This window comes from Lepidothrix coronata, unplaced genomic scaffold (genome assembly GCF_001604755.1).
Source record: "Lepidothrix coronata isolate B3197 unplaced genomic scaffold, Lepidothrix_coronata-1.0 Scaffold63, whole genome shotgun sequence".
In the NCBI taxonomy this organism is placed as follows: Eukaryota; Metazoa; Chordata; class Aves; order Passeriformes; family Pipridae; genus Lepidothrix; species Lepidothrix coronata.
In genome coordinates, this window is record NW_016690243.1 from 2,171,781 (window position 1) to 2,188,089 (window position 16,309).

General features: G+C 40.2%; 1 protein-coding gene across 1 annotated transcript in view; it reads left to right on the top strand.

Moving 5' to 3' along the window:
• Positions 1-327: 327 nt before the first annotated feature.
• The window catches only part of PPP1R3A (protein phosphatase 1 regulatory subunit 3A), a 29,165-nt gene continuing 13,183 nt past the window's right edge, over positions 328-16,309 (top strand). Inside the window, exon 1 of the mRNA XM_017817814.1 lies at positions 328-1,127. Within this exon, the coding sequence (XP_017673303.1) occupies positions 334-1,127 (794 nt within the window). The 5' untranslated portion in view covers positions 328-333. The remainder of the gene's footprint in view (positions 1,128-16,309) is intronic.

Here is a 16,309-nt window from a genome sequence, read left to right on the forward strand (position 1 = left end):
ATTTGTTGTGCAACATAAATTTATCATCTAAAAATAGCTCTATTTGTGCAATTTGACAATGTAAAGAAGTTAGTTTTTAAAAACTGTTCTTCTTCTTAGAACATAGAGCCACATAAAAATAGGCAATACAATATTTGAAATGTATCATTGAAATTATGACACCTAACACTGTCAGATGGAGAAAGGCCAACATATCTCTCACACCATAGCATCTATTAATAGGCCTGACTCCCTTTTGCAATGTCGACTGTAACATTAATCCTTGTTTTAAATCACAGTGTCTCAAATATCAGCTGCTATACAGTTCTCTTTCAGTTTATATCAGAAAGCCCAATGGAGTCTTCTGAAGAACCTAGTCGGGTTAACAGGGCTAACTTATTACAAGTCCCCACTGTAAATGATTTTGCTTCAGAGGATGAAGACTTTAAAATTGACATTGAACTTCGTTACTCTCCACGTCCCCGAAGGCGGAATTCTGCATCTTCAGAGGAAGAGGAGGCCTATACTCCCACCAACATCTCAAGAAAAGTTTCATTTGCTGATGCATTTGGGTTTGATCTTGTGTCTGTTAAAGAGTTCAATATCTGGGAATTACCAAATACGGGACAAGACAATGATATAGAAGATGAAGTTTTTCCTCAGGATGAATATTTTTTCTCTCAGCTGTTTACATTACCTCCTTCTCAAGAAGAACTTCTGCAAAAAGTACGAGAGCAAAAAGTAATGTTGGAGTCAATTCTGCTCCTGCCTGGGATTACCTGTATGAATGGCATTATACGAGTCCTCAATATATCCTTTGAAAAACAGGTGTATGTTCGAACAACGCTGAATAACTGGCTCAGTTATTATGACATCCTCGCAGAGTTCATGCCTAATTCTTGTGGTAATGAAACAGATCAGTTCTGCTTTAAGATTTCTTTGGTGCCTCCTTACCAGAAAGATGGAGTTAAGGTGGAGTTCTGTATACGGTACGAGACATCAGTTGGTACCTTTTGGGCAAACAATGATGACAAAAATTACACGCTGATTTGTCACAAGAAAAAAACTGCATCCATGGTGGATAATAAACCCCAGAAAGAGGTTACAGATAGATGTCTTAAAGGCTGCTTAAAGACAACACAAAACAGGTGAGGTTGCACATTAACTTTTGATAATTTAGATTATAACTGGCTAATTCTGACTTTCTGTGGATGCTTGCTGAAGTCAAGACTGCCCATGTTGTTTTCTTCTATTTTATTTTATTTCTTTTTAATGAAAAATTTGGCCAAGACTTGTTTTCAGTAAAGCTCTTGTATCCATCTGCCAGTGGTTTTCCGCATACAGATTAGTTGGGATCATAGTTTTAATAAATGGCATGCTTGCCACTAGTTTGAAAAATGGTGTGAGGGTCTATACATTATGGGCTATGTACCAATTTTGATCTCTATAGGACATAAATTGAGCAATGAGAGCTTTGTTCCAGATTGAGGTAGCTGTACAGTTAAAACACTCCACATCCACTTCCTCTGTAAGTAAAAAAAACCAAAAAAAGGCGAAAGAAAGGTCGGTTTTCATTATATTTATTTCATGGTTCATCCTCTACATACAATAATGAAATGGCACAAGTGGTTCAAGAAGTGGATAACTTAGGGAAGAATCCTATTGCAATTACAATAGCTGGTACAAACTTTTCTGCAAGTGTTTGGGCTATTCTGCAAGGCTTATAGTTCCTTTTCCCTGACAGTGGTAGATGCTTCTGTTTCAAAAATGGTGAAATGAATAATGTGAAATGAATAATTTCACATACCAATAAGGCAGAATTGTAACATATTAAAGAAAAATACATAGAATTTATCTTTTATATACTGTTCTAATTAAATATAGACAATTCATGTTAATTAGAGAGTAAGGTGGCAACAGTTAACTTATAATTTAATTGAATATAAAGAGAGACAATTAGGAATGGTAAATTTTGGCTTCCTACCATTATTAACTATCTTCTTTCTGTAAGCAAGGCAAAGTTGCATGCAAAAATCTAATTCTCAGTTTCTTTGCTCCTCAAATTTGCTATGAATCAGTTGGAGTTCTGCAGAGCCAAATCTGTATTTTACCTGTAGTGTGCTTTGCAATACTTAGATCCCAGAATTGAGTTCATGTTGGGTTTTTGAATTCATGTTGAGTTTTTAGTTCCTACCCTCTTTCCAAATAAGGCAGTGCTGTTTAATTTCCCTGATGCTCTTCCACTGGACTGAATTGGTGGGGAAGGGGAAACAGAACTGCGGCAGTGATGGCAGCTTAAGGAGGAGGGAGACAGCCAGGATTTCTCCTGTGCAGAACCTTCCTTCCCAAAACCCAGACTTGCTGCGCTGGGAGCTTCTGCCAGCTCTAATCATAAACGAGCCCTGTGAGGAGAGGTGTGCAATAAATATGGCTTAGTGCCTGCATCAATGCTACAGTGTAAGAGCAGCCCCAGGGCTAGCCCAAGGCTTGATTCAGAGCCAGTCCACAAAGCTCCCCTGATAAGTGTCCCTTGGGCCAACTCTGGAGCCATCATGATGATCCTTCCATGGGGGAACATCCCAGTATGTCAGAGCAGAGGGAATAATGCTTTTACATGCCATGTGGTCAACTCCTGACATTTGAGTCTGCTTTTGTACATAACTTCTGTCCTTTAAGAAGCATCACATGACCCATTCTGGGTAAATAGGATAGCCTGAGATACCCTGCAGAAGGACACTGATATCAAATACCATAGTATTTGATATCTTAACTGTCATCTAAGTTCAGGTAGCCCACATGGAGCAGATGATGGACTTGGAGAGCTGAGTCTTAATTTAGTGAGCCCTGGGCTTCCAGACGCTTTCAGGAATAATCTGAAAATTTAGATACAATTGGACATCTAAGGTTGAATGGCTCCTAAGTGTTCAATTCCCTAAAGTTTCCTGTGACATGCATAGCGCTAGCAAAAGTTGTAGAAGCCTTTCTTCTTGGGATCCTCTTTTAATAGGATATGCTAAATGATTTATGTGCAAGTCAGACAGAGAGCTGATTTAAAAAATTGGAAATGCTAATATGTCTACTGCTTAATATAAAATTACCTGGTCTCTAATCAGCCTGTAAAGTTGTCTCCTCTATCAGGCTGAAGAGGAATGCTTATCTGTGAATGGGTCTACACAAATATATGTGTATATATACATGTATATGCATATTTGTCCCTATAGACACATGTACACATGTATGTGTAAAATATGTAAACCAAAGCAGTCAGATTCTTGTCTACATTGTGATCTACTCATTTCTGTCAAACAGTTAATTAGCGTGCACTTTTAAGACTCTCTTTAGTCACAGAAGGATGTACAGAGATCTAACAGTAAATGCAAAAATGAGCTGAAAGTATCTTTGGAATATGGTTTCAGTGGTCATCAAGGCATCTGGAACACAGTTTTGGCAGTTTGTAATCCAGGACCAATTTTATGCTACAGAGACTTTGTTGACTTCACAGGAGATACAGCTTTCACCAGTGTAAATGAGGTCAGCAACAGGGCCTTTTGTTTCAAAAGAACTAAGATGCCAACTTCCATTGCTCACTTGTTTTTCAAAGTGTCTTTGTACATGTTGCCCCTTTGAGTGAGGAGGAACACCCTGCAGACATCTGCAAAAGTACCTCATTATTCTCCTTCAGACCCTCATTAAAACTCTTTTGCTTTGATGTCTAGAAAAAAGAGCAAGAAAAACAAACCCCCCAAAACTGGCAAAGTGAGGCTGTTGATGTGCTATAACTCCTTCATATCACATTGCTACCCATTTATCAGCTCTCCTCCACCAGCCCATCTCTTTCCCTCTTGCTTTTTGTCTGGATGATAAACTCTGCCACATTTATATATGCTCTGCTGGATGTTTATAGAACATTTAGCAAAGTGGGTGTTCCTCAAACATAACTAGCTTGTCTTTGGGGCTGCAGCAATGCAAATAGATATACACAGAAGTAAAAACAATTTTAGCTTTAATTCACACAATAAGGAGGCAGGTAAGGAATATTCATATCCATGCCCATGAGCTGGGCATTTTAGATTAAAGATTTCTTTATAGCGATCTGAATAGAAGAATAATTTAAGAGGTCACTAATTTAGGCCTCTGTCTCAAATATAGAAACCTGTGATAACATTTTTAATTTTTTTTTTAACTCTTGACTCTGAGATATTTATACTTTCTCTTAAAATGTGCAATTTACCTCTTCAGTTAAAAAATAGGACATTAAAGAATCATGTTTTTTAAGCAGAGAGTCTGATCCACTCTAGGGCATACTTGTGTGGCTCATTAAATGTCATTAACGAGGATTAGTTGGGTTAGTTAAGTAAAAGGAATAATATGCACTTTCAGAGGAAGTTACTGAGAAAACACAACATGACTATATCGTATTAGTCTTAAGAACATGATCCAGGACAAAGTTGAGTAAATGAGGACAATAAGGTGACTTCTGATGGCATTATTCAGAAATAAAAATTGACTTCAGCCTGAAAAGTTCCACCTGAAAAACAGAATGACAGTGAAAACCAATACTGTATCAAATAATTAATGCTGAATATTGTCTATATTTGTATACTCAGAAGCACATGACTTAAAAGCCTGCCTATTCATTCCATGTTTCATTCACTTTTTCTTCCACGTCTAGGTATGTACAAATAGTCTTCTCTTAAAATTTCATGAAGTATTTGCTTCTAGATGTATTTTTTCAAGCTAAAAGTATTTCCTCAGAAACTTTAACAATTTTTGTGGTTTTCAAAAGTCTTGAAAGGGTGTATAGGAAAAAAATATAGTTTGGAAAAATAGTGTTTAAATTAATTAATTTATGTTTTAGTCTATCTGAAAGCATTAGCTTAACTTATATACAGTCATAAATATGCTTTGGGGGAAAAACTGACTTCTAAAATTTCAAGACTGTCACCAGAAATGAAAGCATTTCTGCCAATAAACAGGCCTGATTGCTATAATATATTTATATACACATATATATATTTAAAAATCAGAAAAATGTAAATTAATTATATCAGCTTCACTCTTTTCTCTTTTTGTTTGACTCTCATGCTTTTGGGACATGGATAATGATTCTGAACATGAATCTTTCCTGGTCCTCAGGTTTGGACCACATTTTTTTTTTTTTTGTGGACACCAGGATCCTGCATTGATCTGATAAGACAGGAACTGGCTGGGTGTTGCATGAGGCAGACTCCTGCAGATCATGGTGCACGGTGCAGTGAAAAAGTCATGTAAACTATTTCCACTGTCACTGATGGAGCTTCATCCCATTTCTGTCAAGATCAAGAGCAACAGCCCAAGGAAAATGGCTGATAATCAAGAAAATTGTTTTACAAAAGGATATAACATGTATTTGGACTCCCGTCCTCTGACAAGGAAGGGGAAGGCTAGTATTTATGTCATAGCTGTTAGAGTTATCCCCCTCTGAGCCCACAAATCTATCACTCTGAACTGATCCACAGGTGTATTAGTGTGGTCCAGCTGATGTTGGTCCTATGCTTTTATTTGTCATTGACAGACTGTACCTTTCTTGAATAGTAGTGCATCAATTCACTTACCTCCATGATGACACTTTAAAATGCAACACGGTGATAACTCTTACAAGAGTTGCTCTGTGTACAACGCATGATGAGAAAGAAGAAATTAAAACCCCTGTGTCTATGGGCCACCAGTGCCAACTGTGAAAGCGTAAATACTGAATGGTCATAAAGCAATTGCTAGTGAGAAAATTTCTTCTGTGCATGAGTAGGTTCCCATCTTCAGCTGCTGCCTTATCTCCCTTCTGATGGGAGGCAAAGGAAGTTCCTGAAGACCCAACTTGGCAGGACTGCACTGTGCTCAGTCAGTCTTCCCCAGATAGATGGCAGACCTGTGCCTAGGTTGCCCTGAAAAATGCAGTTTTGCATCAGCTCCTCTTGGCCTTTCCCACAAACTCATGATGTGATTAAAAAAATCAAAGACTTCTAAGGAAGATGTTTGGAAATAGCTACTCATGCATTTTGCTATGAGGAACAACCGTATTATTCCCGGCTAGACCATTTAAAATATGGCATTTAAATTATGTTCCGTTTTAATCCTTGTTCTTTTGGTTGTTGTTCACCACAATCAGAACAGGGAAAGAAGAGTAGAAAAGGTGTTAAAACACAGATCTTTGTGTACCTCTATTTAATCTCAAGGTTGTTTCTGGCATTTTAAGTCACGAGTTACAGCCTGATCAACACACAGATATGGGATTTGGCTAAAGTTTATTGCTATTATTAGAAAGTGACAGCAGTCACTGTTTTTACCAGGAGAGCAGCTGCTAGAGAAGCTATCCATTCACAGGGTGCCAGCTAAAAGCAGCGCTCCTCTCTCCATGTTCCCAGCCCTTCTCTTGTCTCCCGGTCATTGCCAGTCTTTGTCAGTTGCACAAGGAGGTAGGACTGGCACAAAAAAAAAAGACTTCTCTAGGTACTTGAATACCATGATTATCAGGGACACAGGGTAATTATTTAAGGTGCTCTAAAATTCAGAGAAGTGGGGTAAAAACAAGCTGTAGATCTGAGGCTGAGTACTAGGAATGCTTCTTAATAGCAACTCTAGAGTTATCTTTTAAGGAAATTGCTGCAGCCTTACTCTCCAAAGTAATTTAAAATAAGCTAAGATAAACCACTTGAAAAATATTCTATAGGGAACAATCCTACTTAGCCAGAAACTACGCTTAATGTTTTTTTTCTGTCTGTTTAATCATAATATTTCAAAATCCAGGCATACTTACTACTTGAAATATGAAACTTATTAAAGATCCTAAAGATAGATATCTAAGTTAATGGCTTCAGGCTTTGAATGCTACCACAGAAGCATTAAAGAAACAGGTGGAAGATATGCATGAGAATGGCGTGCACTGACAAGTAGACATATGCTTCCTGTACTTGTGGTCCCCTAACTGGAGAGTACCTGAAGACTGAAAACCTATCACATTTTTGCTTTTGGTGATTGTGAACTGTGTTATTCATGTGCCATCCATTTATTGCACTAGAAATACTAAAAGAAGCTTTTAAAAATTTTGGGGAACAACAAATGAAAATAGCTTGTTGCTGTATTGACAATCTTAACATAGTATTTACTCTGGAACTCTAATAGTATCAGTGGTTTCTCATTCACTTCTGTGACCTACCTTAGAAATTGCTCTCAACTTTGCTATAGAACAGAAATCTGTGCTCTCATAGGTGGGATATATTTGTTGTTATAAAGCTTATAAAATCCATATAGAAACTGTATAAAATTGGTACTTTGTAATCTGTGTCATCTCTCAACCATGTGATAAGTACTTGTCATTATACATGTATTGCTTGGCTTTACACTTGTAGGACTTTTTTCAGTTGCTACAATTTCATCAGCTTATTTAAATATGCCAATACTGTAACACTATTACAACTGACTTTTAGAACTTTTTATTTCAGCAACTGGCTTGATCCTGCAATAGGCACAATAAATAATTTAATGAACATCAGAAATCTCACTGAACTTTTTAGTGAGTTTTACACACTGCATGTGTAAAACTATCATTGAATGTTAATATTTACAGGACCAGAGCTTATTTCCACACTCTTTCAGATTGCTGGTTAAGGACCTTTGGACAAACAGAAATATATTGCTAAGGGAACTCCTGTATGTTCAATGATTCTTTTGTTTAGGGAGGTATCTATTTTGCAAACTGAACCAGGATGTAAATACCCATTTCAAAACTCTCTCCTGTCCACCATTCAGGTATTTCAGTTCACAAATGTTCAGTTGGAAAAAAAAATTGTTCCATTGCATTCACCTTGACCTGGCTAAATGTTAGTCTTGAAAAGATGTTTAAAGTTAGTGTAACATTAACTGAGAGCACTGGAGCCATATTTAATCATTGCATTCACTACCAGTGTCATTTGAGCTGTTTATGCTTATTCTGAGCTTTAAGCCATGATCTAGTCCCAGCACCACAGGTCTGAAATGGAAGCAATTGATTCAGCTACAGTGTAAATCCAGAGAACCTATTGCCCATCATATTTTTAAGATAAAATGTGGACTATCTTCTCAGCTACTAAAGGCAAAAAGAATGGTCCAAATAAATATTTTGTAAGTTAAATGCAGTCCCTGCCTTAGGGCAAAGGAAGGGCTAAGACCTTTTAAACACCATGGGAGCATGTTAGAAGTGGCTATTTGATCCCTGGAACTTCAGTGACACACATAAAAAAATATTAGTTGATATGCCAAAGGATAATAGGGGCTTGGTTTTCCGAATGTTTCTCTGCTCTCCTCCTGGTTTGTGAAACCAGCTGATACTCTAGCACTAAACCTGAAGATTTATTACTGTTGGTTACTAACTGCAGTCCTGACAGGCACAACTGAATGTGAACTAGGTAAAGCTGTCAGGTTTTTCTTACCTTACTCCTAGGTGCACCAAGTGGATTTGCATTTACATTTTGTTTTGATGCACAGTTATTGTCCCTGCAATGTTTATGGATACTGGACAACAAGCATAAGATGTTTTAAGACTGAGTCACAGAATCACAGAATCAACCAGGTTGGAAAAGACCTCTGAGATCATCAAGTCCAACCCTTGATCCACTACCGCTGTGGTTACTAGACCATGGTTCGAAGTGCCACATCTAGTCTCATCTGAAAAACCTCCAGGGACAGTGAATCCAGCACCACCCTGGGCAGCCCATTCCAATGCCTGATTACCCTCTCTGTAAAAGATTTTTTCCTAATATCCAACCTAAACCTTCCCTGACACAGCTTAAGACCATGCCCTCTTGTCCTGCTGCTGGTTGCCTGGGAGAAGAGACCGATGCCCACCTGGCTACAACCTCCTTTCAGGGAGTTGTAGAGAGTGATGAGGTCTCCCCTGAGCATCCTCTTCTCCAGGCTGAACAGCCCCAGCTCCCTCAGCCTCTCCTCACAGGACTTGTGCTCCAGTCTCTTCACCAGCCTTGTTGCTCTTCTCTAGACCTGCCCTACCACCTCAATATCCTTCCTGAACTGAGGGGCCCAGAACTGGACACAGTACTCGAGGTGTGGCCTCACCAGCGCTGAGTACAGGGGAAGAATCAATTCCCTGGTCCTGCTGGCCACACTGTTCCTGATCCAGGCCAGGATGCCATTGGCCTTCTTGGCCACCTGGGCACACTGCTGGCTCACGTTCAGCTTCCTGTCAATCCAAACTCCCAGGTCCCTTTCTGCCTGGCTGCTCTCCAGCCACTCTGTCCCCAACCTGCAGCGCTGCCTGGGGTTGTTGTGGCCAAAGTGCAGGACTCGGCACTTGTCCTTGTTGAACCTCATCCTACTGGAATGAGACTCTCTCTCCAGCTTGTCCAGGTCCCTCTGAAGTGCCCTCCTACCTTCCAGCAGATCAACACTCCCCCCCAACTTGGTGTCATCTGCAAATTTGCTAATGGTACGCTCAATCCCCTCATCCAGATCATCAATAAAGATATTAAATAGAATTGGGCCCAACACTGATCCCTGGGGGACACCACTAGTGACCAGCTGCCAACTGGATGCAGCACCGTTCACCACCACTCTCTGGGCTCAGACCTCCAGCCGGTTCCTAACCCAGCAGAGAGTCCCCCTGTCCAAGCCGTGGGCTGCCAGTTTTTCAGGAGAATGCCATGGGAGACGGTGTCAAAGGCTTTGCTGAAGTCCAGGTAGACCACATCCACATCCTTCCCCTCAACCCCAAGGTGGGTCACCTGGTCATAAAAGGAGATCACGTTGGTCTGACAGGACCTGCCCTTCCTAAACCCATGCTGGCTGGGTCTGATCCCTTGTCCATCCTGTAGGTGCTGTGTGATTGCACTTAGGATGATCTGCTCCATAACCTTGCCAGGCACTGAGGTCAGGCTGACAGGCCTGTAGTTTCTCGGGTCCTCCTTGCAGCCCTTTTTGTGGATTGGCATGACATTTGCCAACTTCCAATCATCTGGGACCTCCCCAGTGAGCCAGGACTGTTGGTAAATGATGGAGAGCGGCTCGGCGAGCTCTTCTACCAGCTCTCTCATCACCCTAGGATGGATCCCATCTGGTTCCATAGACTTGTGAGGATCCAAGTGGCTCAGCAGGTTGCTGACTGTTTCCTCCTGGATTACAGGGGGGCAATTCGGCTTCCTGTCCCTGTCTACCAGTTCCGGAGGCCAATTGTCCTGAGGACAACCTGTCTTACTGTTGAAAACTGAGGTAAAGAAGGTGTTAAATACCTCAGCCTTTTCCTCCACTTTGGTGACTATGTTCCACCTCATGTCTAACAAAGAGTGGAGGTTTTCCTTGACCCTCCTTTTGCTATTGATATATTTGTAGAAACACTTCTTGTTATCCCTAACAGAACTGGCTAGATTGGGTTCAAGTTTTGCCTTTGTCTCTCTAATTTTCTTTCTACATGACCTAACTATATTCCTAAACTCTTCATGAGTAGCCAGCCCTTTTTTTCATAGTCGGTAAGATCTCTTTTTTCCCCTAATTTACTTTAAAATTTCCCTGTTCAGCCAGGCTGGTCGTCTTCCCCACTGGCTCGCCTTTCGGCACGCTGGGGCAGCCTGTGCATTCAAGACTTGCTTCTTGAAGCATGTCCATCCTTCCTGGACCCCTTTGTTTTCAAGGGCTGTTTCCCAAGGTACCCTCTGAACCAGTCTTCTGAGTAGGTTGAAATCTGCCCTGTGGAAGTCCAGGGTAGAAGTTTTATTGATGGCCCTCTTTGCATCCCTGAGTATTGAAAACTCTGTCATTTCATGGTTGCTGTGCCCCAGACAGCCTCCGACCACCACATCTCCCACCAGCCCCTCTCTGTTTGTGAACAGCAGGTCTAGCAGGGCCCCACACCTGGTAAGCACATTTACCAGCTGCAGCAGGAAATTATCCTCTATGCACTCTAGGAATCTCCTAGACAGCCTCTTGTCCACTGTGTGGAGTTCCCAGCAGACATCTGGCAGGTTAAAGTCGCCCACAAGAACAAGGTCTGGTGACTATGAGACATATGCCAGTTGCTTGTAGAATAATTCGTCACCCTCATCATCCTGATTGGGTGGTCTATAACAGACTCCCACCAGGATGTCAGCCTTGTTGGCCTTACCCCTGATTCTGGTCCTCAGATACTCAACCTTATCATTACCAACCTCGAGTTCTACAGAGTCAAGAGTATCTCTGACATATAGAGCCACCCCTCCACGTCTCCTACCTTGCCTGTCCCTTCTGAAGAGCTTGTAGCCATCCATGGCAGCACTCCAGTCATGCGAGTCATCCCACCACATTTCCGTGATGGCGACTGCATCAGCTTCATGTTGGGGTAGAGAGTTGAGGAGTTTGTCAGTGTCTAAATCTACCCCACTAAGTCTGAACCAGTATCTCCTGGGTTATATTCCATGTCTTCTTGATAGAAATATTGAGATCTATCACACAACTGCCTTCTTGCTGTGTGGTATTAAACATGTGAAAAACAAAAAAACGTTATAAAAATCTCTCATGGTGATAACACCTGGGAGTTTTATCTTATTGAGATACTGAATTTACAATCGCTTTCCAAGATTTAGATCGGAGTTGCCCTTTCTCAAGAATAACTCCAAGAGTTTTTTTTGTTGTCATCTGTTCTGTTCTCCTCCCCAAGGGTGGTTTATGTGTCTTAGTCTCACCTGACTGCCATCTGTCCATCTGCCTCTTTAAGGCATTTGTCACCTTCTTGCATACCTGCCTCAGCCTCGTGCAGTCAATCTCTAGGAAATATACTCTCTTCTGACATCCTGGGAGAAGACTGCTGCTTCTCTGTTCTTCCCCCGTGAGATCCAGAAAAAGACCAGGAGCCACTTTGGTTACGGTCTTTTTCATCTCAGATCTAGACAAAACAGACACAACTTGAGAGTTTCTCTCCTTCCATCTTCTAAAGCAGTGTGAGAAAGAAGCAAGAGAAGAACAGAGGAACACTACCACCATCTCCTCTTTACAAAATCATTTTGATATTTGATCATGCCCCTTCCAGAAAAAATACCAACCTAAGAAGCATATCCTCTGATCTTAGACCAAACCCAGTCCTAAGAAAATGTGACTCCTGATTCATCTTTTCCTCTCTTTTAATATCTTGGTCCTGGAAATAGGAATCCCAATAGTAAGGTCCTGCAGTACTAATTCACAATGGAACTGTCAATAGACCTGCTAACCCTGCCCAGGAGGATCTTTTTGAAAGAGGTTCTCTCTTTCTGAAATGCTTGGTCCATTCTGTAAAAGGACTTACTCAGTTTTCTGACTAACCCACATATAAAACAACTGTGTAACAAGACTTCTGAACTGGTTTCTTTTCAACATTGCTGCATGGATGCTGCAATAAGGCACAGCAATCATGACAGAGCTACAAAATGATATGAAGAAAGTGGCAGTGTTCCTGTTTATAATTGCTATAGCTTAATTTGAGGTATAACTCTTATTTTGCAATGTTATTTTCTGTAGTCCTCATATCTATAGTTATGAGATTTGGGGATAGACAGTGTTATATTAAAGGTTTGAGCCTGGCACCAAATTGGTGTTGGGCTCCTAGTTCAGATTGTATGGCACTAAAATCTTCTAACGGACAGATATACATCTGTATTTTAAAAAAATAATAAAAATTGTATTAATGTTTTGCCATTAAAACTCAAGGTCTTTTTTAATGAGCTAGAAAATAAAGACTAATTTCTTGGGACTTTGTTTGCTTTGAGGCTATGATTATTCTCATCTCAAGTCAAGCCAATGCATTTTGTTCTGTGCCACCTATGTCCCTGCTTCAATCATAAACTAAGACTGAAAAATGAAAATATTAGTAATTGGAAAATATAATCCCCTGGATAGCACCAATCCAATAATCTTAATAAAAATAGGTTTATTACAAACATTGCCTGAATCCTACTGGGAATTATCTTTTCAGAAAAAACACTCAAATTCCCTTACAGCTGCTCTCTTGATCAATTGTCCCCCCTTGATACTATTAATCATCATACCATATACCGCTTATTCTGAGCATCTTTTTCCACTTCACTTTCCAAACTTCTTTTCTGATTTCTCCTTGTGCAGAAGCTACTAACAGTTCTTTATGATCATTTTGAAGCCCCACCTTTTTTCTTCTGGTGCCAGCCCCTTCTTTTAGGTGAGATGACCAAAACTAAGGACTATTTCCTCAAGGTGGAGAAATACCACAAGTTAATAGTCTTCCTCAAATTTCAAACATTTAAGTACAGGTTCTTTGTGGCTCTGTTTTCATGCAAAATGCTTGTGAAGTTTGCTTGACTGACTCTCCTGATGACGCAGTCTTCTATTCTCAGCCTAGTTCCAAAATGGCAGCTGCAGTGCAAACCTCCATTGACATGCCAGCCAGCGAAAGTCCTCACCTACTGCTCTAATAATGAGTGGGCCACTCCGTCTTCTGCCTCTGTCCTCTGTTTCCTGACTATCAACAAGGGAGCTAATTAGTGTCAGTCCTGTTTGTTTGGTGACACCTATTTACTAAGAACTAGATTGAGCCTTCTCTAACACTGCCGGTAGTTGAAGGTCATATAAGAAAATCAGTCTTTCCTAGAGTTATAATAAGGGCTCCAATTTACATACAACTTCATTCTAATAGGATCAGTTGTAATGGCATAATATTTTAAAATATTATTCAGTAATTTCTACTTAGTGTTTGCACAGCTATTCAATTATAGATGTTGATTTTCTCTGCAGTTTTTGCTTCTGAATCTTTACCTGTGTGGTCTATAATTTAAATTATTGTTTTCTGCATTGTTTACATTAAATTATTTTTCCATTATGCTTCTATTTTCTAAAGACTTCCTGGAAAAAAAACCCATAAAACCAGAAGGCCATGGTATTGCCACATGCGACATGTAATAACAATGTTATGTGTAACATGGCATCTCCACAAGGAGAGGTCATTTGAAGTCAAAATGCCTTTAGGTAGGAATTGGCCATATTTTCAGGTAGAGCCAACTGACAAGTAGAAATTCAGGAGCGCATTAGGAGCCCAGAAAGAGGAATGATACTGGCTGAGTTTCAGATGTCCTCTGTTTTGCACAGACAGCAATGCTCCGCACCTCGCTCACGCTGCTCTGTGCTGGCCTGGTCTGCCTGTGATTAGTGCAGCTGTTGATTTCTGCTATATCTAAGTAAGGTCTAGTTCCCGGGACTCTACACTGAGTTTTGGTAGGAGGCAGGTATTTCAGTCTGAGGACACAGCCAGTGCCCAGGCCCACAGCCAAGCCACCTCCCAAGCTCTGCTCCCCAACACCACTCTGAACTTCACTGTGGCACCATCAATGTCCAACACAGCTCTGACATGCTACCTAACATTAAGATCAGCTTCTCTTAATAGTATGTAAAAGCCTGAAAATTACATAGAGAATTTTCCTGAAAACTGTTACAGCTGCATGCTTAGTTTCCTTGCAACTTGCTTTCAGAGACATTTTACAGCCTCTCCCCACCTGCCCTGACTAATGCGTTCTGTAGTTCAGAGCTCTTGTATGCTGCAGACACAGACTGCCCTTTGCTGCTTGCTCTGCTGCTCGATTTGTCCTCTCCTCCAAACCCTGGACAGACCCTTCCCAGTTCTGATTTTGTGTGCCCAGCACCTTTGCTTTCTGAGACAGCCATAATTATGTGTCCAGTTGTTTAGTGCTCTCCCTAGGATCTAATATTTGAATTTTATTTCATTGTCTTTTACCCCTATGTCTTGTCTTAAAGAAACAGAGGACTGCTTAATTTTCTTACGCAGTATTGTCAATTTTCTTTTATTTTCTCTCTGTATGCCATAGTCTATTGCAACACATCCTCTTGTAGGGTGCACAACTTTTTTTTATGCACCCTAATCTTCATATGTTCCAAATCTGGTTTGAACTACTGAAATTCTTTAGCAATCATAAAAACCCTTTTCCTATATTTAGATGACTCCTAAGAAAAAAATGTATTCTCTTAATTTCTGGCAAATTCTTATCAATATCTTTATATACAAATTGTCATAAAGATAAGCTATTCTTATCTAATTTTTCTAGGAGTTTAAGATTGTCTCAGCAGGAGTTGCTGAGGGATGAAACTTCTAATGATGATTTAAAGCAGTGAAGTGTGTAGGCTGAAACTGAAATAATTACTGCTGTAACCCTCTAAGCACTCCAAGTTCCTCAAGAGAAAATACTTTGTTCAGAACAGACCCTGAACAACAAAATGCTAAAAAAGTAAAATAATAATAATAAAAAAACCCAAACCCTTGGAGCAGGATGATAATTTAGAACTAGAATCAGTATAATGTGGGGATGTTCTCAGCAACTGCTCACAAATGCATCAGACATCACAATTAAAAAGGAATAATAATTATTGCCCCATTCTAAAGTATGGAATACTTTATTCCATTCAATAAGTCATGAACACTTTAAAACCATCAGTGTAATCCACAAGCCTATATTTACAACATTAAACTGGATGTTCTGCCTTTCAATAACTGTCATCTCATCTCTGTTATTTTCACCTCAGACTCTAATTGTTTCTTTTATAGGAGCTAACCTACCAGTGTCCTTGGCAGTACAGTTTATGGCTCATGCATTTACAGTAATTGTTTGGGCAATTTGCCACACAGTATAACAATCTTCACATCACAATCAGTTTTTATAATAAACAGCATTAGTTGTGAAAAATACAAGTGATGCATGATTCTTATGGTAGATAAAGGGCACTGAAGATGCCCTTTAGAAAAAGAAAGGAAAATGCTCAAGCCTTGAACTACTTGAGAAAAATACTGATGTCACAATAGAGCTAATTAATTTGATGGTACAAACAAGAGGAGGAAAAAACCTTGCATTCATTAGTGTCAATTTCAAATGAGAACATACTGTTCATAAAAATAATATTCTGTCTTCGTTTAGACAAAAACGTGCAGGTAAACAAATCAGAAATAAGCACCAGCTCCAGCAATAACAGTGATTACACTCCTTAGCTTTATCAAGGGTCTTTCTCCTCCGTAGCCACAGGTAGTTCAGAGCCTGGGCAGATACAACTTGCAGGTAGAACTTCCGATGAGGCCAGATCCTACTGCCCACCAGTCTGGTTGGCTCCAGTGTGACCAGCATTACCAGACACTACTGGGCACTGAAGCCTCTGTACTGATCTGCTCTCGGGAAGCTGAGCATGAACTTAATGGTTTCTCTCCGTAACAAGTGAGTGGTTGCACCTAAAGATGTCTCACTGCATGTGTCTCTGCTGCAGACAGTTTGTGGCGTCTTGGTTTTCAAGTGGCCTAAAATAACAGGTCAAGCATTGCTCAGTGGGGAGGCTG